The sequence below is a fragment of the Protomyctophum parallelum genome (genome assembly GCF_964188405.1).
Source record: "Protomyctophum parallelum genome assembly, chromosome: 4".
Taxonomy (NCBI): domain Eukaryota; kingdom Metazoa; phylum Chordata; class Actinopteri; order Myctophiformes; family Myctophidae; genus Protomyctophum; species Protomyctophum parallelum.
This window is the reverse complement of record NC_139700.1, coordinates 54,531,670-54,559,512: the sequence shown is the minus strand read 5'-3', so window position 1 is coordinate 54,559,512 and position 27,843 is coordinate 54,531,670. Positions and strand designations below refer to the sequence as shown.

Below are 27,843 nucleotides of genomic sequence, written 5' to 3'. Positions count from 1 at the left end.
TAGTACTCATCACTAGTAGCTAGTCGCTGTAGGACTCATCACTAGTAGCTAGTAGCTGTAGGACTCATCACTAGTAGCTAGTAGCTGTAGGACTCATCACTAGTAGCTAGTAGCTGTAGGACTCATCACTAGTAGCTAGTAGCTGTAGGACTCATCACTAGTAGCTAGTAGCTGTAGGACTCATCACTAGTAGCTAGTAGCTGTAGTACTCATCACTAGTAGCTGTAGGACTCATCACTAGTAGCTAGTCGCTGTAGTACTCATCACAATCATTACAATCACATCATTTCCCTTTCAAAAGATCAAAGGTCATTCTATCGTGTACTCAGGCCTATGTGAACACCACAGACATTTTTTTTTAACCCATTTTGGCCTGACCCCGATCGTAAAATGCCTTCTAAATCCTGACCTAAACTTAGGTCAGCATCAAATATTTTTTGAATACTGTACATACTGTGCAGAACCCGTTCCCACCCAGAATGAGTTGCTTGATTCAGTATTCAGATATTTGATATTCGTTTAGCTATCCCCCTTCCTTCCTATACAAACATTGTAACTCCATTTTAACAATGTTAGAACACCTGACCCTTTTTCCTGGTGACTGATACTGCCCTCCTAAGACGTGAGGTGCCAGTGGTTGTTTTAAAGGAGAATTCCATGCTAGAATGCTTTCTTATCTTTCTTACCTTTCTTTGTAGTTGTTACGTCCCCACCAAAGAGGTCCAGGTGTTTTTTTGTGAAAAAACTCCTTATTGGCTATTTTCCCTACCATAAGCCCTCAATGAATTGCATTGCATTGAATGGGAATTTAATGGGGCTATAGGGTGTTATGCTAATTCGCTTATTTCCATCGAAAGAAGTAGTAAAGTGTGCCATTGGGATATTATTTACATTATGAAGAGAGGATATATACAAAGAAATTATAATTTTGAGCGATGGAAATATGCAAATTAGCACAACACCCCATAGCCCCATTCAATTCCCATTCAATTCAATGCAATTCATGTAGGGCTCATGGTAGGGGAAATAGCCAATAAGGAGCTTTTGCACAAAATAACACCTGGACCTCTTTGGTGGGGACGTAACAACTACAAAGAAAGGTAAGAAAGCCTTTTAGTATGGAATTCTCCTTTAATTTAAAAAAAGGAAAAGAAGAAGACATAGAGACAGTATTGCTGACCACTCACGGTCAATCATGGTGACCACGCTGTCCTGGGAGGCCTCGCTGGTCATGCTGTCGGAGATGGCCTTGACGGAGATGGTGTAGCGCCGGTGGGGCTCCAGCTGGGTGATCAGGTAGACTTTGGCGTCGCGGCCCGTGAGGCGCGAGTACACCAGCGTCCCGGAGTCCTGCAGGGCGCCAGTGTTTTGATTTGGAAAAGCAAATTTAGATTTTGTTGTTTGGTCGACGAACATGTTTGGTCTTAGTTTTTCTAGTTGATGAAGTCAACGCTAACCTGGCGCAGGCACTCGATGGTGTAGGAGTCGTAGTCGGCCTCCGGCGAGCCCCAGGAGCAGGAGATGGACGTGGAGCTCTGAGGACGGCAGTGCAGGCTGTGGACTCGCTCTGGCTCTGGAGGAGGAGGAGGAAGAAGAAGCAGGAGGTATATTAGAGATGGAGATGAGGAGGGCTTACAGAGATTCCGGAGGCCATTGGAGCATGATGATACCTACTGGAGGCCATTGGAGCATGATGGATACCTACTGGTACGGATGCTCTTCTCGATGGGCAGGCTCATGGTCACTGGAGCCCCAGAGGAGGAGGCTCCTCCTCTGCTGACCGTGCGCAGGCTGAAGCTGTAGAGCCGCCCGGGGTACATGCCCTTCAGGATGCGACTGCCCGAGGCGCGCGTGTGGTACGGGTCGATGACGGACAGCTGGTCGCGGGGAGCCCACTGCAGGTCGAAGGCGTCGTAGTCGGAGCCGACGGGGCCGTTCCAGGTGACCTCCAGGGAGGTGTTGGTCACCCCGCCGAAGGAGAAGGACGTGGGGGGTCTGGGGGCTGCACGGTGGGGAAGAACACCAGAGAAGAGTACGTTAGGAGAAGGAGAAGGAGAAGGACGTGGGGGGTCTGGGGGCTGCACGGTGGGGAAGAACACCAGAGAAGAGTACTACGTTGGTGACCTACAAGTCAGTGGTTCTCAAAGTGGGGTCCGGGGACCCACCAGGGGTCCTTGAGGGAGTTCCAGGGGGTCCCCAGCTAAATGATAGATAGTATAGGAAGTTCGGAACAGAATGGACCCTTATGGGTCTGTAACTCAGTTCCATTTGTACACTCTCCGGGTTAAATTAACATTGATTTTACAATAGAAATTGGGGGTAAAATAGCCAATCTACAATATCGGCTATTTTCAGCAATCAGTTATTACGACGGCATCAAGGCCCGCCAAAACACATTTTAGTCGACTAAATCAACCATAGATTTAGTCGACTAAAACTAGACTAACACTAAAACATTCCAGGTGACTAAAATGTGACTAAAACTAAAACGAAAACTTTGCTGCCAAAAACAACCGCTGATTACCCGTCCTGCCCGCCACGTGGGCCCTGTTGGCGAGCTCCCCGCTGCGGCTCAGCATCACGGCGTGGTAAAGGCGCCCGGGGACCAGGCCGTGGAAGGTGAACTGGGTCAGCTCCGCGGCCAGACGCTCCTCGGCCTGCTGCTTCCCGTCGGGGTCGTAGAGGGACAGCAGGTAGCCGCTCAGCTCCCCGGCCGGGCGCTCCCAGCTCAGCGTCAGACACTCGGACTGGTTGGAGGAGCTGTGAGCCTGCAGGGAGGTCACTGCTGCTGGGACTGCATGGTCGACACGGTGGAGGTACAGAGACAATGGTTACTACCAGAGTTGTTTTACGTCGACTAAAACTATGACGAAAGATGTTCGTCGACTACCTTTTTTCACTGACGAAAACTAAATGGAAACTACATGAAAACTAAGCTATGGTGACTGAAACTAAGATTAAATATAGTGACAATTTCGTCAACAAATAGAAACTAGACTAAAATGTTAGGAAGGGACTAGTGGACAGTATAAGTCATTTTACACTTGGTTGCATGCTGAAAATAGCAGATCTACAAGTTTGTATATCTGCTATATTCAGCAAATGTTAAATCAGCCATTATGACGGCATCAAGGCCCGCCAAAATACATATTAGTCGACTAAATCAACTGTAGATTTGGTCAACTAAAATCTCTTGATATTTAGTCTAAAACCAGAATAATCCTGGGGTGACAAAAATGCGACTAAAACTAAACCCTCCTCACCTGTCCTGGCCCAGATGGCCGAGTCGTTGGTCTGGTCTCCGCTGCGCGTCAACACCACCAGCCTGTAGGGGGCGCCAGGCCTGAGGCCCTGGAAGGAGCAGTCCCTGCTGGCGGCCTGGCCGCTGCGGCGGTCCGTCAGCGCGTCCGCCCCGTCGTACAGGTAGATGTCGTAGGCCTCGAAGTCGCCCTCCGGTGGCGCCCAGCGGAAGGACAGGCCCGTGGTGGTGTTGCTTTTGATGGAGAGGTCTGTGACGGCGGCGGGCCCTGACATGAGGCACAGAGCAGAGTGTTAGAGAGGCAGGGGCTAAAATACCCTAAGAGGGCACCTTTGGACAAAAATAAAATAGCAGATCTACAAGCTCACAACGTGTCGCAGAGCTTGTAGATCAGCTATTTTCGGGGCACAACCCAGCACTCTTTAGCTATAGAGATGCGGTGTAACGACATGGATTTCAAAACTAATTTGTTCAACGCAAAATACTGTGTTCAAGTTAAAAGAAAAGCAATTATCCTTAATGCTGCCTTCTGGTATGACATGGAAAGGAGAGGAGGGCCTTTTCACCATGTAGTAAACGCTGCATTCGTGGTCTGGAAAGGGCAGTTGTTTTACAGACGGGTAAAAGGGCAGTAACAAGAAGACTCACCCCGGTGCATGCCCATTTTTCCTCCCGGAATCTTCCCCAGTGAGGGGGATAACTTTGTAATATGCTATTGGCTGTTTGTATTCTTTTTAGAAAAATATAAAAAGATACTCCTGTAGAAAGGCTATATTATTTTACTTATATTGACCCTATAAACAATTTAGTATTATTTAGTATATGTAAGGTTTTGCCCCCTCAAATGGTACCTCGTCAGATAATCCCCACATATCCTACAACAACGTCTGTGAACAGACTTCACTGTAGTAGCTTTTCATAAATTATATTTGTACTTAGGCTGTTCTGCTGTCATGAAAGTTTATAGTTAGAGAAATTGAAAATCCAGCCGTCTGCTGTCCAGCCTCTCCCACCCCTCACTGGGGAAAATTCTGGGAGGAAAACAGAAACGGGGTGAGTCTTCTTGTATTCAAAAGGGCAGGGGCTGAAGCCCCCTTGCTGTCTGTGTGTGCATGCACGTCCCTGTAGAAGATGATGACGGGTCTTACGGACGCATTTTAGAAGGTCTCAGATATATAGGTGGGTAGTTCTACCCTGCAGTGCACCCCTGCTATGCTCATGTAACTTATTTCATCTAAACCTTATGCACATAATGTTTGGATGGATATAGGCTATGTGTAAATATGTAGATAATCACAATTCACGTCCTCACCTTCGTCTTCGATGTTTGTGTTTACACAAACACTCAAAACTGGCCATTCATTGTCAATGGCATTCAATGTTAGTGTTAGGACAATGTTTGTGTTTACACTCACACCCTCAAAGCTGGACATACTGTAGGTAGATAGTAGATAGAACATTGATATGTTTTGTTTTCTTCTTTTGTGTTTTGTTTTGTTGTTTTTGTTCCTTGTTGTTCCTGTTAACTGTATTGTCCTGTCTGTCTTTGTTTTATGTTATGTCTATTTGTTTTTGTTTTGTTTTCTTGTTTTTTTTCCCCTTCTGTTTGCTTTGTTGTATTATTTGACCTATGAAAGCCATTTATCTGTTAGAAGGGTATAGGCACTATAAGCTTAGGCTTCAGCCTACACCTTTTTGGTCAATGTTTCTTTTGCAAAAAAAAAGCAGGCACTATCCTTAGATAGCATTTCTGTTGGATTATATAGCATTTGATACAGACTTATAGCATGTTATGTAGACAGCACTGTAATTGTATTGTATGTAGTCATAGCACGCCATAGTACACATGTATAGCATAGTAGTAAAGATGTATAGTTTATATGTATAAGTGTATGTATAGTTTGTATGTATAGTATGTATAGTTTCACTATATAGATATTCCACTGTTACTTTCTTAGCTTACGCATGTTTCATGATAAATACTTTTATGTGATGTATTCCCATGCTTTTGTTTTTGCTCAAATGTAAGTCGCTCTGGATTAAGAGCGTCTGCTAAATGCCTAAATTGTAAATTGTAAATTGTAAATTGTAATTTGTTTTAATGACCAAAATAAATAAACTACTACTAGGGGCTAGCGCCCCTCAAAAAAATCACACCAGTGTGAACCATGTGGTGCAACTCCCGTCTATTGGTTCTCTGTATCGTTCCAATTTGTATCGTTCCAATTTCTTCTCTGTATCGTTCCAATTTCTTCTCTGTACTCTGGTGCTCACTTATACAGGTACACATACAGGTACCTACCTAGGTACATGGACATTGCTGGATGTAGAAGTGGTTGCACCACTTAAAAAGGAAGAGTTTTGGGCACACAGGCTTTCAAACCCGAATAACAGACAACACCGATAACGGTGGATATATCCTTACGAGTGCGCGCATCGGCGCTGACCCCCAGGCTGCAGACCCCTCCGCTGGTGGTGTGGACCTGCACGCGGTACCTCTTGCCCGGGGTGAGGCCGTCGAAGCGGTGCCGCGTCTGTCCCGAGGCCTGGGAGGAGTTGGCCACCAGGACGCCCCTCTCGTCCAATAGCTGCAGGCCGTAGCCGTCGGCCACGCCCAGGGCTTCCTGCCAGCTGGCCTGGAGGCTGCAGGTGCTGTGGAGGTTGTCCACCTGCAGCCCCGTCACCGTGGAGGGGACTGGGGGGGGGGAGAGGAGCAGGCCGCGCTTTAGTTAACTGTGTGTGTGTGTGTGTGTGTGCGTGCGTGCGTGCGTGCGTGCGTGCGTGCGTGCGTGCGTGCGTGCGTGCGTGCGTGCGTGCGTTGGGAGGACTGGAGCAGAGGAGGTCGCTCTTTAGAAATGGTGCATTTATATATAGCAGTGGGCATGGTTTTCTGGTTCCACTGAAAAATCGGCCATTCATTTTACTCCATACAGATTTACACAAATATTTATATCAATTATTTTAAGCCTAGATGGAGAATACTGACCATAAAACCTTTGATGTATGAAAAAATAAAAAATAAAAACCGCCAAAAAAAGGGTATTTATTAAATAATTATAATTATAATTCAATATTCAATATATTTTTTATAAAACCACGGCCACTGCTGTCAAGGCACATGTAAAGCACCTTGGATAAAGGCGCCTAGGTGCATTACATTCACCCATTCACACACACTGATGGCGGGGGAAACCATGCAAGGCACCAACCAGCACATCGGGATCAATTAGGGGTTTAGAGTCTTGCTCAAGGACACTTCGACAGTAACTCTGGTGTCGGACTGGTTCCCAATCGGCTGCTTTAACTCGCACACACGCGTGCGTGTGAATGTGTGTGTGTGTGTGTGTGTGTGTGTGTGCGGTGTGCGCGTGAGACGCGTGCACACGTGCAATACTTGTCATTCTGAGCTGGGGGCTCTCACCTGGGGCGGCGGTGGCTCAGGGGTAGAGTGCCTGGACGGGAACCGTAATGGTTGCCAGTTCGAACCCGGGCTCCCCCAGAGTTACTGTCGAAGTGTCCTTGAGCAAGACACTGAACCCCTAATTGCTCCCGATGTGCTAGTTGGTGCCTTGCATGGTTTCCGCTGCCATCGGTGTATGAATGTGTGTGTGAATGGGTGAATGTAATGCACAATCTCTGTAAAGCGCCTTGGATAAAGGCGCTATATAAATGCACCTTTTACCATTTACCATTTACCTGTGCGTCCGCCGGCTGTGTTGTTGTTGGTCAGCTCTCCGCTCAGGGACTGGATGGTGACGCTGTAGAGCTGGCCCGGCTGCAGCGAGCCGAAGCTCAGCTCCGCGTCGTGCTTGCGGACCGGCTTGACGTCCAGCCGGCGGCCGCTGTCCTTGAACAGAGACACGGAGTAGCTGTCCAGGTCGCCCTGACCCGGGGTCCAGCTGATCTTCAGACTGTCACTCAGGCCGCCGTTACTCACGTGGATGTTCTTCACCTTGCTGGGCACTGATTGGGCGGCGAGGAGGAGGAGGAGTCAGACACATGAGCATTTGGGTGCTTATGTAAAACAGTGGTTCTCAACCAGTAACCAAATGGCCAAAGGCCTGACGTCGAAATTAGAAAGAAACGTTTTCTAAATCATGACAATTTTCGGAAAGATTTGAGGCACATTTTAACGATTTTTCTAAAATAGCAGACCTACTAGTTCATAGCGCGCCACCGAGTGGCGCGCTATGAACTTGTAGGTCTGCTATTTTTCAATAGCTAAAGTTTAACGTAACGCTTAAAACACCAAAAGGGGTTCCCGTCCAGAATGGGTTAACTCTTGAGAGTGTAAAAAAATGAAACCAATGAAATCCATTTGGCTTCATTTTTACTCTCTCAAGAGTTACATTATTGTTAAAGATCTGCATTACTTGATTTATAAGAAGTCTGTACACAATTAGAGAATGTGGAAGAATTGTTATTTTTATCAACATTTGCCTATCAATACAGCATGGAATTGTGGACAAAATCTTATACAACGATAAGAAAACATTCCTTTAGTTTTGGGCCTGTGAGGCTATATCACATCAAATGGTGGTCCGTGGCTCAAATGCCAAATAAATAATGGACCTTGATATGAGAAAGGTTAGTTTATACCTGTCCGCCCCTCTATGAACTTGGCGTTGTGGTTGGGTTAGGGTTAGGGTTAGGGTTTATACCTGTCCGCCCCTCTATGAACTTGGCGTTGTGGTTGGGTTAGGGTTAGGGTTAGGGTTTATACCTGTCCGCCCCTCTATGAACTTGGCGTTGTGGTTGGGTTAGGGTTAGGGTTAGGGTTTATACCTGTCCGCCCCTCTATGAACTTGGCGTTGTGGTTGGGTTAGGGTTAGGGTTAGGGTTTATACCTGTCCGCCCCTCTATGAACTTGGCGTTGTGGTTGGGTTAGGGTTAGGGTTAGGGTTTATACCTGTCCGCCCCTCTATGAACTTGGCGTTGTGGTTGGGTTAGGGTTAGGGTTAGGGTTTATACCTGTCCGCCCCTCTATGAACTTGGCGTTGTGGTTGGGCCCGCTGACCGTGGACACCTGGATCTTGTAGAGGCGTCCCGGGGTCAGGGAGGTCACGGTGCACTGGCCCATGTCGCTGCCCCGCGGGACGGGCGGGAACACCTTCATGTCGTTGAACAGAACCTGCACCTCGTAGTGGTCCACGTCTCCCGGGGCGGGGGCCCACGCCACGCGGAGGTCCTCCGTCCCCTGGCCCGCCAGAGACAGGGACCGCACGGCAGCCGGGACTACACAGAGACAGAGACAGCACGGGACAGGGTTAATAAGAGACAGGGACCCAGAGACAGGGACCCAGAGACAGGGACCCAGAGACAGGGACCCAGAGACAGGGACCCAGAGACAGGGACCCAGAGACAGGGACCCAGAGACAGGGACCCAGAGACAGGGACCGCACTGCAGCCGGGACTACACAGAGACAGCACGGGACAGGGTAAACCCATTTAGGCCTGAGATCAGATTCTAAAAATGTCTTCTACATCCTGACAGTTTCCTGAAAAAGCTATGTTTCTGTGTCAGTCGTTCTTCGATTTTTCTAAAATAGCAGACCTACAAGCTCATAGCTTGTAGATCTGCTATTTTTCAATAGCTAAAGCATAACATAATGCTAACACCAAAAGGGGATTTTAATAAGGGTTGTTCTCTCTCTCTCAGTGGGGATATCGGTGCGTTCACACGATACGGTCAGATGCAAACATGTAAGTCTATACCATTCATTTGTCAATGGAAGCCGAAGACGCGAAGATGCAAAGATGCGTCCGACGTTTGTAGCTGCTGCAAAAGATACAAAGCTACAAATTGAAGCCGAGCTGGGTTCAACTTCCAGATGCAAAGCTACAAAGCTACAACTGTAGCTGCATTTCTTTGTTTAATTCCCCCTGATCGTCGACTACCTTTTTTCACTGACGAAAACTAAACGGAAACTGAATGAAAACTAAGCTATTATGACTAAAACTAAGACTAAATAAACTGACAATTTCGTCAACAAATAAAAACTAGACTAAAATGTCAGGAAGGGACTAGTGGACAAGAGATCCAGTATAAGTCATTTTACACGTGGTTGCATGCTGAAAATAGCAGATCTACAAGTTCACAAGTTATGAACTTGTAGATCGGCTATTTTACGACAGCATCAAGGCAACTAGTCGACTAAATCAACTGTAGATTTAGTCGACTAAAATCTTATGACATTTAGTCGACTAAAACTTGACTAACACCAAAACATTCCAGGTGACTAAAACGTGACTAAAACTAAATGAAAACTATTCAAGAGACTATGACTAAAACTAAAATAAGAAATTCGCTGCCAAAAACAACAATGTATATGCACAGACATTGTAAGTGCTGAAGGTGACTCACATGTCCGTCCGTCGGTGGAGACGCTGGTCTCGTATTTTCCGCTCCAGGTGCAGACCACCACGGTGTAGAGCCGGCCGGGGACCAGGCCGTTGAACACACACTCGTTCTGCGTCCGCAGCACCGTCTTGTTCTGGTGGAAGACGTTGTGCTTGATGACCACCTGGTAGAAGTCGAAGTCGCCGGCCGCGTGGCGCCAGTACACCTTCAGGTAGTCGTCGCGGGCAGCGTGCGTGGCGTGCGGGTTCTGGACGCCGGACGGCTCTGGATGGACGGACGGAGAGACGTTTAACGCATTAGAACTAGTGATGGGTGATTAATCGGCAAACACATCTGTATCAGCCGATAATGGCCCTAAACCGATATATCGGTAATCAATCAAATAATATATCGGTTTTAGCAGATATTTTATTTTATAATAATTATGTTGAAAAATACAAAATATAAGCCTGAAAAAGCCTTTTGTGACGATGAAGGCTGCATATTCTAACAGTGTTTTCTGGGGAAGCTTTCAAAAGAGTCAACAATTTTTTTCAGAATGGCCAAAATTATTATATTTTTCTTAATACAGAAGGGAGATCATATCGACATATATAATATATATATCGGTTATCGGCTATAACAGCAATTAATTATATCGGATATCGATATCGCCCAAAATGTCTCATCGGTACATCCCTAATTAGAACTAATGTTCGTGTCCATATAGCAACTCAGAGCCAGACGACCAAAACAGCAGTCGAAAATTAATAACATGTCCATGGCTATGACAATAATGCTAACTAAACATGTACAAATATGGAATAGCACAATGCCACACAATTACTTATATAGGACCCGATTCACTAAGCCGTTTACAGCCATATTTTGGGTGTAAAGGCATTTTCCAAACTTTTTTCCAAACCACTTTTTTTTTGTCAGTAAATAATGCGGAGGGCCGCTCTCTCTCAGGTGTGCTCGGATGCAGACTTACATGATGAGACCAAAGCTTGCTGTATGATGCCTTATTCTACACTACTAACGTTTTGGAGTTTGGAAAATTACTTTGCACCCAAAATATGGGTGTAAACAGCTTAGTGAATCGGGAAACCCAGAGTGTTATAAATTTCACACAAAGTACTCCATTGTCATTCCAGCAGCAACAACAGTCAGCTCAAAATAGACTGATCAGGGTTATACTAGCGATGGAACCCAGAACCCATATAGGAAGGAACCAGTTCAGAGAGCTGAACTGGCTCCCAGTAGAATCAAAGGTTACAATGGCTAGACTAAACATAGTCCATAACATTAAATACGGAGAGGTCCCAGAAGTTTTAAGAACATGTTTCAGGTAAACGAGGTACACAACCATTTCACCAGAGCCAGTATTGCAGATGTGGTGCTCCCTGCTTTTAAAAGTAAAGTGGGCAAAGGCTCATTCATTTATATAGGAGCCACACAGTGGAACAGCCTGGAATCCAGTGTTAAACTGACCTCCAATTTGAGGACATTTAAACTGAAGACAAAAAAATGGCTACTGGAAAAGGTTCCCCTATAAAGGGTCATCTTAGAGGGATGGATAGGGACGTACTTGTTGTGTTGTGTATGTAATGTATATGTACTGTTATGTATTTGTGATGTATTTTAAAGTATTGTTCCGTTCAGTGAGAGAGGACCTCAGTGGAAATAAGTCTCTGGACTTTACTGTGAAATCCTTGAATCGCTGATTATAATGTATTATGATTGCTTTTCTAAATAAATCAAATCAAATCAAATCAAATCAACAATAACTTTTAGTTTAATATAGCTCTTCACGTGCATAAATACATACATAGACATAAAAAGCAGAGTCAGCGAGAGGAGCAGATACTGTACAATGTGTTAAAAAGCAGAGTGCGCTGCCCGGACGGTTATCTCAACCGTCTGGACACCTTAGGCTGCCGAGCCAGCCGGACAGCGTGCCGCGGGTTCAACTCCCGATCCCCGACGGCCCCCGCGTGTCACTCCCCATCTGTCTCCCCCTTTCCTGTCTAATTACTGTACCCTATCAATGAAGGCAACAAAAAAAAAAAGGAGGAGAAGGTGATACTGTAGTAACTGTACATACGTGTGCGTTCCAGCACCGTGGTGTGGTTCTCGTAGCCTCCGCTGCGGGAGGTGATGGAGATGTTGTAGAGGCGTCCCGGGACCAGCAGGTTGAAGCCACACTCGGGGCTGGCCGACCTGGACATGAGGTTCTGTTGGACCGTCTTCTCCCGGTCCCTCAGCGTCACCAGGTAGCTGTCCACCTCGCCCACCGCCGGACGCCATGACACGCTGAGGAAGTCCATGCGGCCGTTGTTACTGACCGTCACCTCGCCAACGGCAGCGGGAACTTAATTGGGAGGAGAAAGAGAAGGGGAAGAAAGAGAGAAATAAAAAAAAGGTTGTTTCTTTGTTTGTCGTGTTCTTACTTGGATTAGGAAACATATTTATAAAAAAAAAAAACAGTTTTGTTAAATCTAATTCGAATTATACGTTTTGATATTTGATTTTGTATTTAAATGAGGTAGGCAAAATAAGCTTTAGCTTAAGTTCAGCCTATACCTTTTTGGACCTTTTCTAAAGTGCCTTATTGTACTGTACTGTACTGTACTGTACTGTACTGTACTGTACTGTACTGTACTGTACTGTACTGTACTGTACTGTACTGTACTGTACTGTACTGTACTGTACTACACCGTTTGTCAAACAAATGGATAGAAATAAACTAAACTAAACTAAACAATCTCGGCAGGCTATAGGGAGCATCATTAATGACTTATTCACGCTTACTTCTTGGCGTTTATCACGTAAAAGCCGCTGGTGATTTTCAAAACCTATGAAACATATTTTCCACAAAAAGCAAAGTGCTCTAGTTGGAATTCAACAATGTACAGCGGAACCTCCGAACTGTTCCTTTCCCCCAACAGGAAGTCTTTGATGAACGGACCTTGACTATTTGACTGGTTTTGACTTCCTGGAAATTCCAGGCAAATTCCTGTTACATCAGATAAGAGGGCAAGGTTTTCAACAATATCCTCTTGTCAGTTTCAGATACAAAGAGCTGTTTACAGTCCGTCAGTCATCATATTTTGGAGGACACCGAGGGGTGAGGATGAGTGCCACAGAGAATTGACATTCCCAGACTTCATCTATTGTGCTTCTCCAACAACCGAGGACAGGAATGTGTTTTGATTGTTTGTATTCTTTCTTTCACATCGAAATAACATTGAAAAAAAGAGGGGACTAACATTAGTATATCAACACCTAAGACCCGTAATGTGTTACATATCCATAGGAGAATACAGAAGCACTTACTTACACACACACACTTGTGATTTTATTTCCAAAAGGGGCTCCCATACAAAATGGGTTAAGGATTATGATATACTTTAGCTGTTGAAAAATAGAAGATCTACAAGCTCGTAGAGTGCCGCGCTATGAGCATGTAGGCCTATATCTGCTATTTTTGAAAAATAGTGAAAATGTGATGCAAATCTTTGAATATTCTTTCAGAGCAAATGTTTTCAACTCAAATCTTTGCTTCTGGGAGGTCCCTGGAACAACATATTTTCAGATGGGGGTCGGAGGCCAAATATATATATTTGTGGGGGTCCTTGACATGAAAATGTTTGAGCACCACTGACATAGAAACATGGGGTTTTTTCAGAAAACTGTCAGGATTTAGAAGACATTTGTAGAATCGTCCTCAGGTCTAAATGGGTTAAAACACCAAAAGGCGTCCAGAAAGTATAACAAATGTGAGTACTTTTCCCACCAGCCACTGGAGAAAACCCCCCCACCCACTCCTGGCCTCACCGGTGCGTCCCTCGGCCACCGTCTGCCTGGAGGTCTGCCCGGCCCTGACCGTGGTCACCACCACCTTGTAGAGGGCGCCAGGCCGCAGGGCGTGGAAGCCCAGGCCCGTGGCGTCGGCCGCCACGCTCTCGTTCTTGATGACGCTGCTGTCGCGCACCAGCAGCACGCGGTACGAGTCCAGCTCGCCGGCCGCTCGCTCCCAGCGCGTCTGGAGGCTGTCCGTGGTCCCGCCGTTGGACACCTGCAGCCCGGTCACCTGGGCTGGGGCTGGAGGAGGGACGGACAGAGGGAGGGACGGGGGGACGGACGGAGGGACGGAGGGACGGACGGAGGGACGGAGGGACGGACGGAGAGCAGAGGACTTAAGCAACACTTCAGCGTTGCAGGCGTGCATTAATGACGTTAAACCACCCCCCCTTGTGTAATATTGCAATTACCAATTATACAAGTTACCCTTAAAACTATGAAAATCGCTGAAAAAACATATTTTTTTAATAATAATAATAAAACTTTATTTGTATAGCACCTTTCATGACATGAAATGCAGCTCAAAGTGCTTTACAGAACAATGGAGAAAAAAGAAAAGAAAACGACATTAAAAAACAAGCAGTAATGCAATACAGTGAGGACATGAATAACAAAAAATAAAAGATCAATTAAAAGCAATGTTGTAGAAGTGGGTCTTGAGCTGTGCTTTAAAAATGTCTACAGAGGCTGCCTGACGAAGGTACAGTGGGAGCTTGTTCCATGCCGTCGGACATATGTAGTGACTAATGGCAGATGTAGTCACTACGGCCACAAATAGTCCCAATAAACTAGCTAGCCTAGCCGCCGAGTTCGCTCTGGGAGAACAGAGCAGCTGAATTCTTTGTTTTGATTAGGTGTGGAGTGGTGCTCGTTTGATCCACAAAGAAGGCTGTTTCAAACCAATCAGATATAGCTGATGTTGTATAATGCAGGTTAGGACAAAAAGTTGTCACAGAAGTCACTTTAGCTTTTAACCACTTCATAACCATTATGTTATACTTTAGCTACCCCTGGAACAACATGCTTTCAGATGGAGACATCTTGTAGAATCCGGTCTCAGGGTCTCAATGGCTTTTAAAATTAAAACACTGACATTGTTCATAGAAAATCACGGAGAGCAAAACAAAATGTTAAAAAAACTCACTGGTCTGTCCAGACACGGCCGCCGAGCTGCTCTGGTTGCCACTGTTGGTGGCCACGGTGACCGTGTAGCGGCGTCCCGGCGTGAGCACGTTGAACGTGCACTCCCTGGCCTCCCAGGGCAGGCTCTTCGTCTGACCGATGACCACCGTCTGCTGCCTCAGCACCACCGTGTAGCCGTCCCACACGCCCACGGGTCGGCTCCACAGCACGCTCAGGGTGGTCTCGTCGCTGTGACGCACCACCAGCTGCTGGACAGGCCGGGGGGCTGCGTGTACGGGGAGGTGGGTTAGACAGGCCGGGGGGCTGCGTGTACGGGGAGGTGCGTTAGACAGGCCGGGGGGCTGCGTGTACGGGGAGGTGGGTTAGACAGGCCGGGGGGCTGCGTGTACGGGGAGGTGGGTTAGACAGGCCGGGGGGCTGCGTGTACGGGGAGGTGCGTTAGACAGGCCGGGGGGCTGCGTGTACGGGGAGGTGGGTTAGACAGGCCGGGGGGCTGCGTGTACGGTACGGGGAGGTGGGTTTACAATATCAGCTTCTCCACCCAGATGATCTGTTTTTGAGGGGCGCTATAGCCCCTCCTACAGTATATACACAAGTTTAATGTTTGTTTTTAGTCGTGCTATGAGCTTGTAGGTCTGCTATTTTTTAATTTTGTTTTTAAAATGTGGCCCAAATGTTGGAATATATTCTTTCAGAGCGAATGTTTTTTTTTTTTTTTTAAGATATTTTTTTGCGGCTTACGCCTTTTATTGATTTTTTAAGGGATAGAAAGTAAGAGCGAATGTTTTTAACTCAAATCTTTGCTTCTGGGAGGTCCCTGGAACAACATATTTCCAGATGGGGCTCGGCGGCCAAATAATTCTGGGGGTCCTCGACATGGAAATGTCCTTGACATTTTGTAGAATCGGTCTCGGTCGGAATGGGTTAAATAAGTAAGAGAACCATTTCCAAAATTTGTAGAAAGAAACATTAAAAGCAATAATAATAATAATAGTCTCTCACCGAGTCTTCCCTGGCAGTGTGCAGCGTTTCCCAGGGGTCCACTCTGTACGGTGACCTCTGCCCTGTAGGGCCTGCCCGGCACCAGGCCCAGGCCCGGCCGCGCCACGAACTGTCGGGCCGGTTTGCCCAGAGTCTCGTTCACCAGCACCACGGAGCCGTTCCACAACACCAAGCCGTAGTTCTCCCACTCGCCTCTAGGGGGAGACCAGGTCACTCTCAGGGCCCTGCCGTCGCTGAGAGCCACCATGGAGAGCTTGGACACCTGGTCTGGGACTGGAGACACATTGACAGAGAGGAGGGGAAGTAGAACAGATGAAACCCACAGACCAGAATTAATCATCAATTATTAATAATAATAATATTAATAATAAAGGTCCTTTCAAACGGGCAGCAATTAACGTGGCTAGTAATTCATTTTTTTAGACACCTGGAATGTCTTAGTGTTAGTCTAGTTTTAGTTGACTAAATATCATACGATTTTAAGTCGGCTAAATCTACAGTTGATTTAGTTGAACAAAATGTATGTTGGCGGGCCTTGATGCCGTCGTAATGGCTCATTTTAGCCGATCTACAAGCTCACAAAGCGTCGCAGCTCAACGCGTTGTGAGCTTGTTGACGATATTGTCAGTATATTTAGTCTTAGTTTTAGTCATCATAGCTTAGTTTTTATTTAGTTTCCCTTTTGTTTTTGTCAGTGGAAACAATTTCGTCTTAGTTTTAGTCGACAAAATCAACACCACAGTTAATAATTAAACTGTCAGGATGTAATAGACATTTTTAGAATCTGATCTCAGGTCAGAATGGGTTAAGGGGACAACATTCACCTGTCCTCCCGCTGGTCCGGGCCTCCGTGGTCCTCTGGGCCACCGCGGTGCCGACAGAGAGCTGGTAGGCGCGTCCGGGCGTCAGACCCTGGAACAGCACCTGGGTGGTGTTGGGGGTCAGCCGGCGCTCCAGGGGGGAGGAGGAGGAGGAGGAGGAGGAGCCCGGCACTGAGAGGGTGACCCGGTAGTGGTCCACCCCTCCCCTGGCCGCGTCCCAGCTGGCTCTCAGAGAGTCCACGGTGCCGTTATTGTCCAGACGCAGGTCTGATACCGCTGCCGGAGCTGGCAAGGAAGAAGATAAAACACTTAACGTTTTCCATCTTTCGGCCTCGTTTCTTCAGGTCGTGTGTTTTCTTTGGAGATTGTGTGTGGCACATTGGGAAGGAGCATCGTCTCTGTTGGGTTTACGTTCACTGACTAAAGGCCCGTACACACATTGGGAAGGAGCATTGTCTCTGTTGGGTTTACGTTCGCTGACTAAAGGCCCGTACACACATTGGGAAGGAGCATCGTCTCTGTTGGGTTTACGTTCACTGACTAAAGGCCCGTACACACATTGTGAAGGAGCATCGTCTCTGTTGGGTTTACGTTCGCTGACTAAAGGCCCGTACACACATTGGGAAGGAGCATTGTCTCTGTTGGGTTTACGTTCGCTGACTAAAGGCCCGTACACACATTGGGAAGGAGCATTGTCTCTGTTGGGTTTACGTTCGCTGACTAAAGGCCCGTACACACATTGGGAAGGAGCATTGTCTCTGTTGGGTTTACGTTCACTGACTAAAGGCCCGTACACACATTGGGAAGGAGCATTGTCTCTGTTGGGTTTACGTCCGCTGACTAAAGGCCCGTACACACATTGGGAAGGAGCATTGTCTCTGTTGGGTTTACGTCCACTGACTAAAGGCCCGTACACACATTGGGAAGGAGCATTGTCTCTGTTGGGTTTACGTCCACTGACTAAAGGCCCGTACACACAGAACTGACCTGTCCTGAATACTGGGTTTACGTTCACTGACTAAAGGCCCGTACACACATTGGGAAGGAGCATTGTCTCTGTTGGGTTTACGCTCACTGACTAAAGGCCCGTACACACAGAACTGACTTGTCCTGAATACTAGGGATGCTCCGATCACGTTCTTTTAGGACTGATCCCGATCACAGATTGTTTTTCTCATGATCGGCCGATACCGATCGTAAGGGGAAAATTTGAATAGCTCCAAAAATTATTGGTTATTATGTAAAAAGAAAAAGAGAAAGAAACTGTTTCTGTGTGTGTGGGGAGGAAGGGGAGAATGTTTAGGCCTGTCACAAAGACGCAAAAAGAATATTATACTCTAATCTGATTGACTTTTATAAATGGTATATATGACGGTTTCTCTACTGAATACTACAGACTAGAATTGGGAGATCAGTTGGTTCAGACGTGGGTGAAAGGTGTTAAAAACACTCAACCCGGGACGCCCCCACTGGCCCAGCGGTCCAGACGCATCATGCCACACATGTATATATATATAGGCTCTGGCCTGACAGCGTGTCGCATGTTCGAGTCCCGTTCATGACGACCTGTCTCTCCCGCGAGCTCTCTTTCCTGTCCGTCTTCACTGAAACTATCAATAAAAGGCACAAAAAGCCCAAAACACTCATCTTTAAAAGTAAAATAAATCACTCGACGTGATCAACATGGTGTGTCACAGCCTTCAACGTTTCACACTGCTCACTGTCATTTCCTAATAGACTCAGACTTCAATCTACCTCGTCTCGTGAACAGATTTATTGCGTTGAAACGAGGCGGGGGGTGGGGTGTGTGTGTGTGTGTGTGTGTGTGTGTGTGTGTGTTTAGGAGGGGTGCTGCTGTTCATCAGTCAGCCAGCTGCAGACAGAGGAAGGGTGGGGAAAACAGAGCAATACCCAGGAAACAACGACGGAGAATGGCGCTGTAGCTGTGTGTGTGTGTGTGCGTGTGTGTGTGTGTGTGTGTGTGTGTGTGTGTGTGTGTGTTTGTGTGTGTGTGTGTGTGTGTGTGTGTGTGTGTGTGTGTGTGTGTGTGTGTGTGTGTGGGTGGGTGCGTGCGTGCGTGCGTGTGTTGGAAAGTAAAACAAAAGCCGCTCTGAAGTGAGTAAATTGTTAGTGTTGAGAAATCATTAACCACATGAACCCTAACCTCCATTAGTCATCATGATGACATGCAAAGATTTGGCAAAAATAGGCGAACGTACGCAGATCAATTATATTTGGCTATTTGGTGTGGAGGGGGAGAAAGGAGGGGGGCCGAGTCGCTATAGACCCCTGGGGGTCCACAGTCAACGAAGGTGGTTAATGACATCCAATGAAACAGCAGCATCTGCTATACTAATGACGACCATCAACGTATACGTTTATTTTATGGTATTTTATTGTATCTTGTATATTATGTAATCTGCCTTGAAAGAATCCTGGGTGTATTAGTTAGTTTAGTATTCACTTGATCATTGTTTGTGAACTATCATGTCGGTTTATTGTCATTTATTGTCATTGTTTATGTAAACTGGGGAAAAAAAGTGTCCTGTAAGTCCATTCTTCGGAATCATGACAATTAAAATAAAGAATCAATCATCATCAAATCATATATTGTAGCTACTTCTAATTAGGGAGTGGATTTTCACTCCAATCCCACCTCCCATAGAAAAAATCCCATCCCTTCCTTCTCCTAGTAGATTGACACCCGATCACTCCCGTTGTTTGTTTTGTTTTGTTTTGTCTTACTTAATAAATTAGTCATTAGGAAAGGCACTGGATTTTGCGTTTTTTTAAGATTACTGTGTTTCAGTCATGCACTTTTAATTTGGAAACTGGCATTGCTTTAATTTGGAATCCCAAACAAATGTCAGCCTCTACTTCCAATTACACCGAAGATCTATCAAGTGAAGAAAGAAAGTAGGCTATTCAAAAGTACTTGCTTTTATACATACTTAAGCAATCAAAAGTAAAAATTACAAGATATAGGTGTATATACTGTAGGTGGAAACTCCTAAATGCGTAATGTTTATTACTTGCGGATAAATTAAACGGGTTGAGAATCACTGCTAGAGCCGTAAAAACAATTCTTCTCATATCTCTTCAAATTGGGGGCCTGCAGGGCTAATTAGCGTCACTTTGGGGGTCACTTTGACATGAGAAAAGGTTTGTGAACCACTGTCCTATCTACGGTACCTGTGACGGCCTGTCTGGACACAGAGCTCCGCAGGCCCGCGGCCTCGTTGACCACGGTGACGGTGTACAGGGTCCCGGGCAGCAGGTGGCCGAGCGTGGCCGAGGTGGTGCCGTTCTCCAGGGTCAGGTTCCTGACCACCGCGGAGCCCTCCTGGTCTCTCAGCAGGAGCCTCAGCAGCTCACTCCTGCCCGGGCCGGCCCGCCAGGAAACACTGAGGTTGCTGCCGGAGGAGGAGGCCCACACCTGGAGGCCGCTGACGGAGGACGGGGCTGGAGGAGGAGCAGAGAGTAGATTAGGCTCAGGGGTCGACACTAAGAAGGTCTCGGAGGCACTCGCCCCGTCGGGCAAGAGCAGGTCATGTTCTACATGCCCCAAAGGTCATGCCCATTTGCCTGAAAAGTAAATCATCCAATATAATATGATAGATCAAATTTGTAATTACAGTTCAATTTAACACTGTGCGATAAAATATGTCCCACCTACATTTTTATGCCAAATACCTACAATGAATATAACTATGGGTTCACACTTGTTATTTTATATTTAGTGAAAACAGCACATTAGGTGCTGATCCTATTTTACATATTCCACACACCAGAAGACAGGGTATAAAAAAGTACAATACTTACTTAATAATGATGTTATATTAACATAATAGCAATGTTGTAGTAGTGTATTTACAAAGCAGACACAATTGTTGCTAACAGTGTGTGTGTGTGTCCATGCGTGCGTGCGTGCATGCATATATACCGGTATAGCATATAATATCAAAATAATTAGATATTATATAGTGTGTACTGTGTAGACGCCTTTCTTCACATGATAGCTGCATTAACAATCGCCGGCAGTTCTGATGTTGTGCAATATGTTCCTATATGTGTGTGTAAACAATCTAAAAAGGAAGTACTCTGATAAAGTGGGGTCAGTGTACTCGAGAGGGATTTGATGCTCATGTAAACACTGTAGATTCCCACACAGACACCTGTACTGAAAACAATGCAGGTTACTGTAGTGCAAGTCACAGTAATTGTTTTTCTGCATGCAGCGTATGTATGTGCGAGCATCCTGTGTACATGAAGGCAAACATGAGCATCCTGGTCACGTATGTTCACTGAAGAGCTGAACCCCAAAAGATATTCATACACTAACCTTGACATGCCCGGTGTGGTCATTTTGTGTGCATGTGCGTGTGTGTGCGTGTGCGTGCGTGTGCGTGCATGTGTAGATAGATAGTAGATACTTTATTTGTCCTTTTGGAAATTTGTTTTTTGCACAGCAGTCATCAGGATATACATAAAACATATGGAAACAAACAGATCACACAGTACTGTACGTGTGCGTGCGGAACTATTAGTTCACAGTTTCACACACACACACACACACACACACACACACACACACACACACACACACATATTCGTTTTGGAGTGTAGGGCAGTGTGTGAGGGAAAATAGCAGCCAGGAGAATGAGACTAGCAGGACACTGCCAAAGACATCAAGAACTGCCAGCCAGCAAACTGGTGATCTGGGAACCAACACACGGGCATCGATCACGAGGACGTCCCACGCTAACATACGTGGATGTACTCAAGTGCAAAGTACCAACGAACTGGCCAGATGTATGGAGAACCGGGATGACTGGAAACGACGATGGAGGGCTCGTCTGAGGACGACCTAGAGTAGGGCAACCCAATAGCCGAATGGTTTGGGAGTGCACCAGTGCACCACATAGGCCTAAAATGCCTGACAGCCATTCCCAGGTTCAATTGGGAGGAACATTTGGAGGACCATTTGCTGCCTGGCTCTCTCTCCCTGGTTCCTGTCTCTCTCCACTGACTATCAGGCAGAAAGGCACCCCATGAAATTGAAGTAACAAAAGTGAATCCAGTTCATCTTAATCCCTAATTAATTAAAACTGTTAATGCCACTTTGTCTGCAGTTAAAACTATGTATATATAAAAAAACAAATGTCAAATCAACTTAGAATAGTTCAGGTATAGGCTAGTGTAGCGGTCCGACGACCTTTGCTTCGTGTCACTCCCCATTTCCTGTCAGTCTACTGTTCACTATCAATCAGACAGACAGACAGACAGACAGACAGACACACAGACACACACACAGACACACACAGACACACACAGACACACACAGACACACACAGACAGACTCTCACCTGTGGCTGCCGTGGCCTGAACTGGGGCAGCACTCTTGTTCCCAGCGGTGGCCACCAGCTGGAGGGTGTAGAGGGACCCTGGGGTGAGAGCCGTGAAGCCCGACTGGGGAGCGGCGCTGCCCATGATGCGAGTGCTGCTGCTGGCTCCGGTGCTGGCGTCCTCCAAGGTGAGCTCATACCAGTCCACGTGTCCACGGGACACGGGCCAGAAGACCCGCAGGCCAGAGGTACCGGTGGTCGGAACCTGGGAGGAGGTCTCGTAACGGGCCTTGACCTGGGCCTGGTCCGGTTGGACATCGAGCCAGGCTGGGGCCACTGGATCTACGGTGGAGAGAGTAGCGCATTATATTTAGGGTTCATCTAGCATACATGGATTCATGTTTGAACCCACCTAGTCTGACTAGATTACTAAATACTTGATCCAACAGGAGTAACAGCTGAGCCTAACCCACTTGGTCTAAGATTGACGTAGAAGGAGGTGGAGTTCAGAATTAATGTATTGGTTCCATGGAGTTAGTGATATTAACATCATCCTTCATACGTGAGTGCATGCGTAGCGTGTGTGTGTGTGTGTGTGTGTGTGTGTGTGTGTGTGTGTGTGTGTGTGTGTGTGTGTGTGTGTGTGTGTGTGTGTGTGTGTGTGTGTGTGTGTGCGTGCGTGCGTGCGTATCCTGTCATTGTGCTCTAACAGAAGGCCAGCGATGCAGGAGCTTGATAAGATTGTTTTGGTTGCTTTAAAAGAATGCAGCGTTTTCACTTGGAGACCTGCATGCCGTCTCAAATGAGCGCGTTCGTTCGCCTGCTCAGGAAACAGTCGAAAGAAAAGAAAAAAATGGAGCTAAGAGAGCTAGGACGCGGGGGGGTGGTCAAACCTCCCACTGCTCAGGCCGCGCTACGACCTTTACTTAATAACGGTTTCCTCCCCAAGGGCCCTTCCTTGCATCCCAAGGAATACTACTGGCAGATCGACAGAACCCCATGAAGGACGCTGACAACGATAGAAGTGACAACAATGCCACAAACGCCATTGTAAAGATTGCAGACATGCACTCAGTCTGAGATCTGCAGTGATTCTAATGAAATGGCCTCAAAAGCTAAACGCATTCAAACAAATACTGTTTTAGTCTACAACAGTGGTTCTCAACCAGTGGTCCGGGGGCCACCAGTGGTCCTTGAGGGGGTTCCAGCCCAGGTGGTCCCCGGCTAAATGATGGAAAGTCGGTAACCAAATGGACCAGTGATCACTGCGCAAAAAGCATGGAATACGGATGTGTATATTACAGGAAACTCCGGTAAACTCCCGAATTGTACAATCACACCTGTATATTACCGTATATTACTGACTGTATATTCTGCTAAAATTAAACCAAATGGGGTCCATTTGGTTTAATTTTACACCCTCAAGAATACATTGTTTTTATTAGAAATCTACTTAATTTACAAGACGTCTACACAATTAGAGAATGTAGAAGAACGATAACATCATATTCTTTAGTTTTGGGTCTGCGAGGCTAAATCTCATCTCAAATGGTGGTCCGTGGCTCAGATGCTGAATAAACAGGGCCTTAACCCATTCTGACCTGAGATCAGATTCATACGAGGTTTCCACTGGACACACACTGGTCTGATCAACCCATTCTGACCTGAGATCAGATTAGCGCCACTCGGTGGCGCGCTACGAGCTTGTAGATCTGCTATTTTTCAATAGCAAAAAGCATAACATGATGCTAACACCAAAATGGGTTCCCGTTCAGAATGGGTTAATATGAAAAGGGTTGAAAACCACTGGTCTACACACATTATCTATAGCTGTTCTAGCTGCCATATAAACATCATTAAAGGTTCCCCCCCCCCATTAGAGAAGCGAACAATGACCTGGCAATAACTACAAAACACAAATGTGTCATTTTTCACCATCCTAGACTCACTTCAACAATCTCTATATAGGGGCGATTTCAAACCTACTTGGAAATGGACAAAGTTCTCTCTCTCTCTCTCTCTCTCTCTCTCTCTCTCTCGATCTAATCAAACAAACAGCATGAAGGCCCCTTGTATCCGTTCGTACAGAGAAACAATACAAGGCGGGAAGCGGCGAGGAGGGGGTGAGGAGGGAAGGGTCTAGGAGCTCAACAAACACTTAACATTAGATGGTCGTACACATTGTTCTTGAATTCTCTCTTTTCTCTTTTTTTTTTTTTACAACCAAACATTTCTTTGAGAAGCAACATCACAAACTGTATCTCAACCTCTCTCTCTCTCTCTCTCTCTCTCTCTCGCTCTCTCTCTCTCTCTCCCTGTGTCTCTCTGTCTCTCTCTCTCTCTCTCCCTGTGTCTCTCTGTCTCTCTCTCTCTCGCTCTCTCTCTCTCTCTCCCTGTGTCTCTCTCTCTCTCTCTCTCTCTCTCGCTCTCTCTCTCCCACTCCCTGTGTCTCTCTGTCTCTCTCTCTCTCACTCCCTGTGTCTCTCTGTCTCTCTCTCTCTCTCTCCCTGTGTCTCTCTCTCTCTCTCTCTCTCACTCCCTGTGTCTCTCTGTCTCTCTCTCTCTCTCTCCCTGTGTCTCTCTCTCTCTCTCTCTCTCTCTCTCACTCCCTGTGTCTCTCTGTCTCTCTCTCTCTCTCTCCCTGTGTCTCTCTCTCTCTCTCTCTCTCACTCCCTGTGTCTCTCTGTCTCTCTCTCTCTCTCTCCCTGTGTCTCTCTCTCTCTCTCTCTCTCACTCCCTGTGTCTCTCTGTCTCTCTCTCTCTCTCTCTCTCTCACTCCCTGTGTCTCTCTGTCTCTCTCTCTCTCTCTCTCTCCCTGTGTCTCTCTCTCTCTCTCTCTCTCTCACTCCCTGTGTCTCTCTGTCTCTCTCTCTCTCTCTCTCTCTCTCACTCCCTGTGTCTCTCTCTCTCTCTCTCTCTCTCTCACTCCCTGTGTCTCTCTCTCTCTCTCTCTCTCTCTCTCTCTCCCTGTGTCTCTCTCTCTCTCTCTCTCTCACTCCCTGTGTCTCTCTGTCTCTCTCTCTCTCTCTCTCTCTCTCACTCCCTGTGTCTCTCTCTCTCTCTCTCTCTCTCTCACTCCCTGTGTCTCTCTGTCTCTCTCTCTCTCTCTCTCACTCCCTGTGTCTCTCTGTCTCTCTCTCTCTCTCTCTCTTCCCCACAAACGTTTTTCTGGCCAGGCTTTGGTCTGGGCAGCTGACTGAGGTTACGGCCTTGACGATGTACAAAAGGATGTACAGAGGACGATTTAATGAAAAGGGAGCAGGAGGCTTTAGTTGTGTTGGCACACTATGAGTCGTGCATGTGTCGACGTGACACACACACACACACACACACACACACACACACACACACACACACACACACACACACACACACACACACACACACACACACACACACACACATAAACTTTGATGTTTCATCTCAGAATAAACAATGCATTCTAATAAATACAGGTCTGTAAAAGAGAACATGAACTTGGCTTCAGTTATACTTTCCTGTTTAAGTAAAAGTATAATATCTTATTTTTTAATAGCTTGACCAATTATGATTATTACACATATTGAGTTCATACACTTTTGCCCTCTGTTGAACAGAATATACAGGTATGATAGCCTATATTATATTTCACACACAAAGATTAATAAAGTTTTACCAAATGTGGAAAAATAAATTGCATGATTGTTCATATAGGATCAGTAAGCTATAGGCCTATAGTCAGACGAAGCATTAATTGAATTATATTAGCCTGTTATAATCACTTCAGATAATATAATAATAATATTATTATTAATAATAATACATTAATTACTACATTAATAATTAACAGACACATTTACATAACGATTTTCATTCTCAAGCTAGAATGTTGTCTTTCTGTTATATCAAGGGCAAATGTGTAGGACTATAGTTTGAATAACTTTATTCTCATATTTAATATAAATCAATCAAAAATCGAAATATTTAATTTAATTAGCTTATCTGGGCTTGCAAAGTTAATTGCACTGTTGCTCTAAGTTCCATGTAAATCCGATATATTAATACCAGCGAAAGGTCGGATTTACATGGATTTACATGCATGGATTTACATGCAAATCCATGGATTTATAAGATTTACAAGATGTACAGTAGCCTATGCACGTGCACATACATCTTGGCCATGCGCAGCTATACACTAAAAGTTTACATAGAACGAAAATAGATGACAGATCTTTTTCGATATTATTATTATTATTATTCATAATATTATAGAATAGAATATATATAGGCCTCGACCGGATCGGTTAAAATTAAAAGGTCGGGAACAAAACGAACAGAATCCATTCCGATAAGAGACTCGATCACTCACCTGTGCGCACTGATATGTTGGCTCTCTCTCCATCCTTTCTGGAGACCACCCCCATGCGGTGCAGAGTCCCAGGGTCCAGACCCAGGACTTCGCAGACATAATTATTCTCCTCATACGATCCGTTCCGTTGACAGTCTGCCACATCTTCATCATCATCATCATCATCATCATCCTCCTCAGACAGAGTATTGTCATGATGGTGAAACACCGTGAAGTTGCATCCTTCGCCGGCGGTGGTCAATTTGACGACAATAGAATCCGAGTTGGCGTTGATTTCTGTCACGTTGACTGAGCACTTGGCCGCTTCTGTCGTCTGTATCTGAAAAAAGGCATGTTAAAAATAACGGACAAGCAAGTAAACACAATGCGAACAACGCATTCTTATTATTAATGTGTGCGGCAGAGTATAGGCCTATACTGCGGAGCTACTATAAGCTCACCTCGAAAAAACTCCACAGTAAACCAAGTATCAAATAACGTGTTGCGCATTCCAGCATCGCGGTCGTTGATTTAAGTCGGTCCGTTCGGTTAGCAACAACTCAAGGGATTTTACAAAGTTGGTACTCATAACTAACTATAAGTTCCTGCGAAAGCTAAGATGGTGCCGCCAAGCTGCATGTCACACAGCCCCCTATAGTCCCACAACAACACCTAAACTACAACTACATAGCCTAGTAAAGTTCTCCCTTCAACTCAACCTCTCCAATCCAACCAGACAGGTGCCTATAATAACAGCTGATCGAAGCTAACTGCTTGTTAATTAACGACCAATTATCCACCCTCTTAAAAAAAAAAACCTCCGTGGAAAATAAATAATCAAAATGGTATATCCTAGGTTTAATTGACAGCGTGTATCAGCCCGCAGACTTTTCTCTATCTTAAACTTTCACTAAACTCTCTAACGTGCATGAGGCAGGCAGTCTCTCTCTACCCTCGCCCAGGCACCCCACCATGAATGCACCCCACCCTGCCTTCCTTCCTGCCTGCCTTGAGCTTTCTCTGAGGACCTTTAGCCGATCAAACATCAACCAATTAGGCCCCCATGAGCTATTGTTATAGATGGAGCAGTATATATATGAGTTATGATTTTCCCTATGTTCCATCGGAAATAGGAAACGGCCTTAATTCCTGGGCCAAAGAACATGCACTCTAATAATAGCACATGATGAACATTTTGTCTCGCTGATAAAAGAATACCCTTCCATTCAAAACCCAAAGATCCAAGGTTGCAAAGCAATTTTTCTAATTATTTAATTTCTGTGAAGTAGGCTATAGAACTATAGGATTTTTCCAATTCACCACCAACAGTAGCTCAAGTTAATAAGCCTGCATTTTTTTGAGTGGTGCAAACCACTCCTACAACCAGCTTGCAATGTCCTCGTACCTGTTTGTTTGTTTGTGTGTGTGTCTGTCTGTCTGTTTAAGCACGAGTATGTGACTTAATAATAGCAGTAGGGGGCGCCAGAAACAGTGAGAGGGGTAGTGACTCTAATGAGAGAGAGTGAGAGAGAGAGAGAGAGAGAGAGAGAGAGAGAGAGAGAGGGGGGGGGGGGGGGGGGGAATTGCACCACTCAGTTCACACGTGTGTGATTTTTTACAAATAAATAGCTATGTTGCAAAATGACTTTAAATCTAGACGTTTCCATCAGACTTTGAGAGTGCAGAAGTATTTCATTGTATCATGTAATACAGTGGTTCCCAAACTTTTTCATGTCAAG

At 45.9% G+C, this 27,843-nt stretch overlaps 1 protein-coding gene across 5 annotated transcripts in view; it reads right to left on the bottom strand.

The window, feature by feature from the left end:
* The window catches only part of ptprbl (protein tyrosine phosphatase receptor type B, like), a 55,235-nt gene that overhangs the window by 24,677 nt on the left and 2,715 nt on the right, over positions 1–27,843 (bottom strand). For 2 of the 5 annotated variants that reach the window (XM_083763276.1, XM_083763277.1), the window contains exons 2-18: positions 26,126–26,444; positions 21,799–22,119; positions 19,625–19,894; positions 16,436–16,717; positions 15,612–15,884; positions 14,611–14,874; positions 13,440–13,706; positions 11,707–11,973; positions 9,624–9,884; positions 8,231–8,494; positions 6,956–7,222; positions 5,685–5,954; positions 3,264–3,527; positions 2,525–2,794; positions 1,706–2,002; positions 1,458–1,573; positions 1,188–1,350 (exon numbers count right to left, since the gene is read on the bottom strand). In XM_083763276.1, coding sequence (XP_083619402.1) covers positions 1,188–1,350; positions 1,458–1,573; positions 1,706–2,002; positions 2,525–2,794; positions 3,264–3,527; positions 5,685–5,954; positions 6,956–7,222; positions 8,231–8,494; positions 9,624–9,884; positions 11,707–11,973; positions 13,440–13,706; positions 14,611–14,874; positions 15,612–15,884; positions 16,436–16,717; positions 19,625–19,894; positions 21,799–22,119; positions 26,126–26,444 — 4,435 coding nt within the window. Of the gene's footprint in view, positions 1–1,187; positions 1,351–1,457; positions 1,574–1,705; positions 2,003–2,524; positions 2,795–3,263; positions 3,528–5,684; positions 5,955–6,948; positions 7,223–8,230; positions 8,495–9,623; positions 9,885–11,706; positions 11,974–13,439; positions 13,707–14,610; positions 14,875–15,611; positions 15,885–16,435; positions 16,718–19,624; positions 19,895–21,798; positions 22,120–26,125; positions 26,445–26,565; positions 26,996–27,843 lie in introns of those variants that run through there. The other 3 variants (XM_083763279.1, XM_083763280.1, XM_083763278.1) reach the window with 3 other exon arrangements.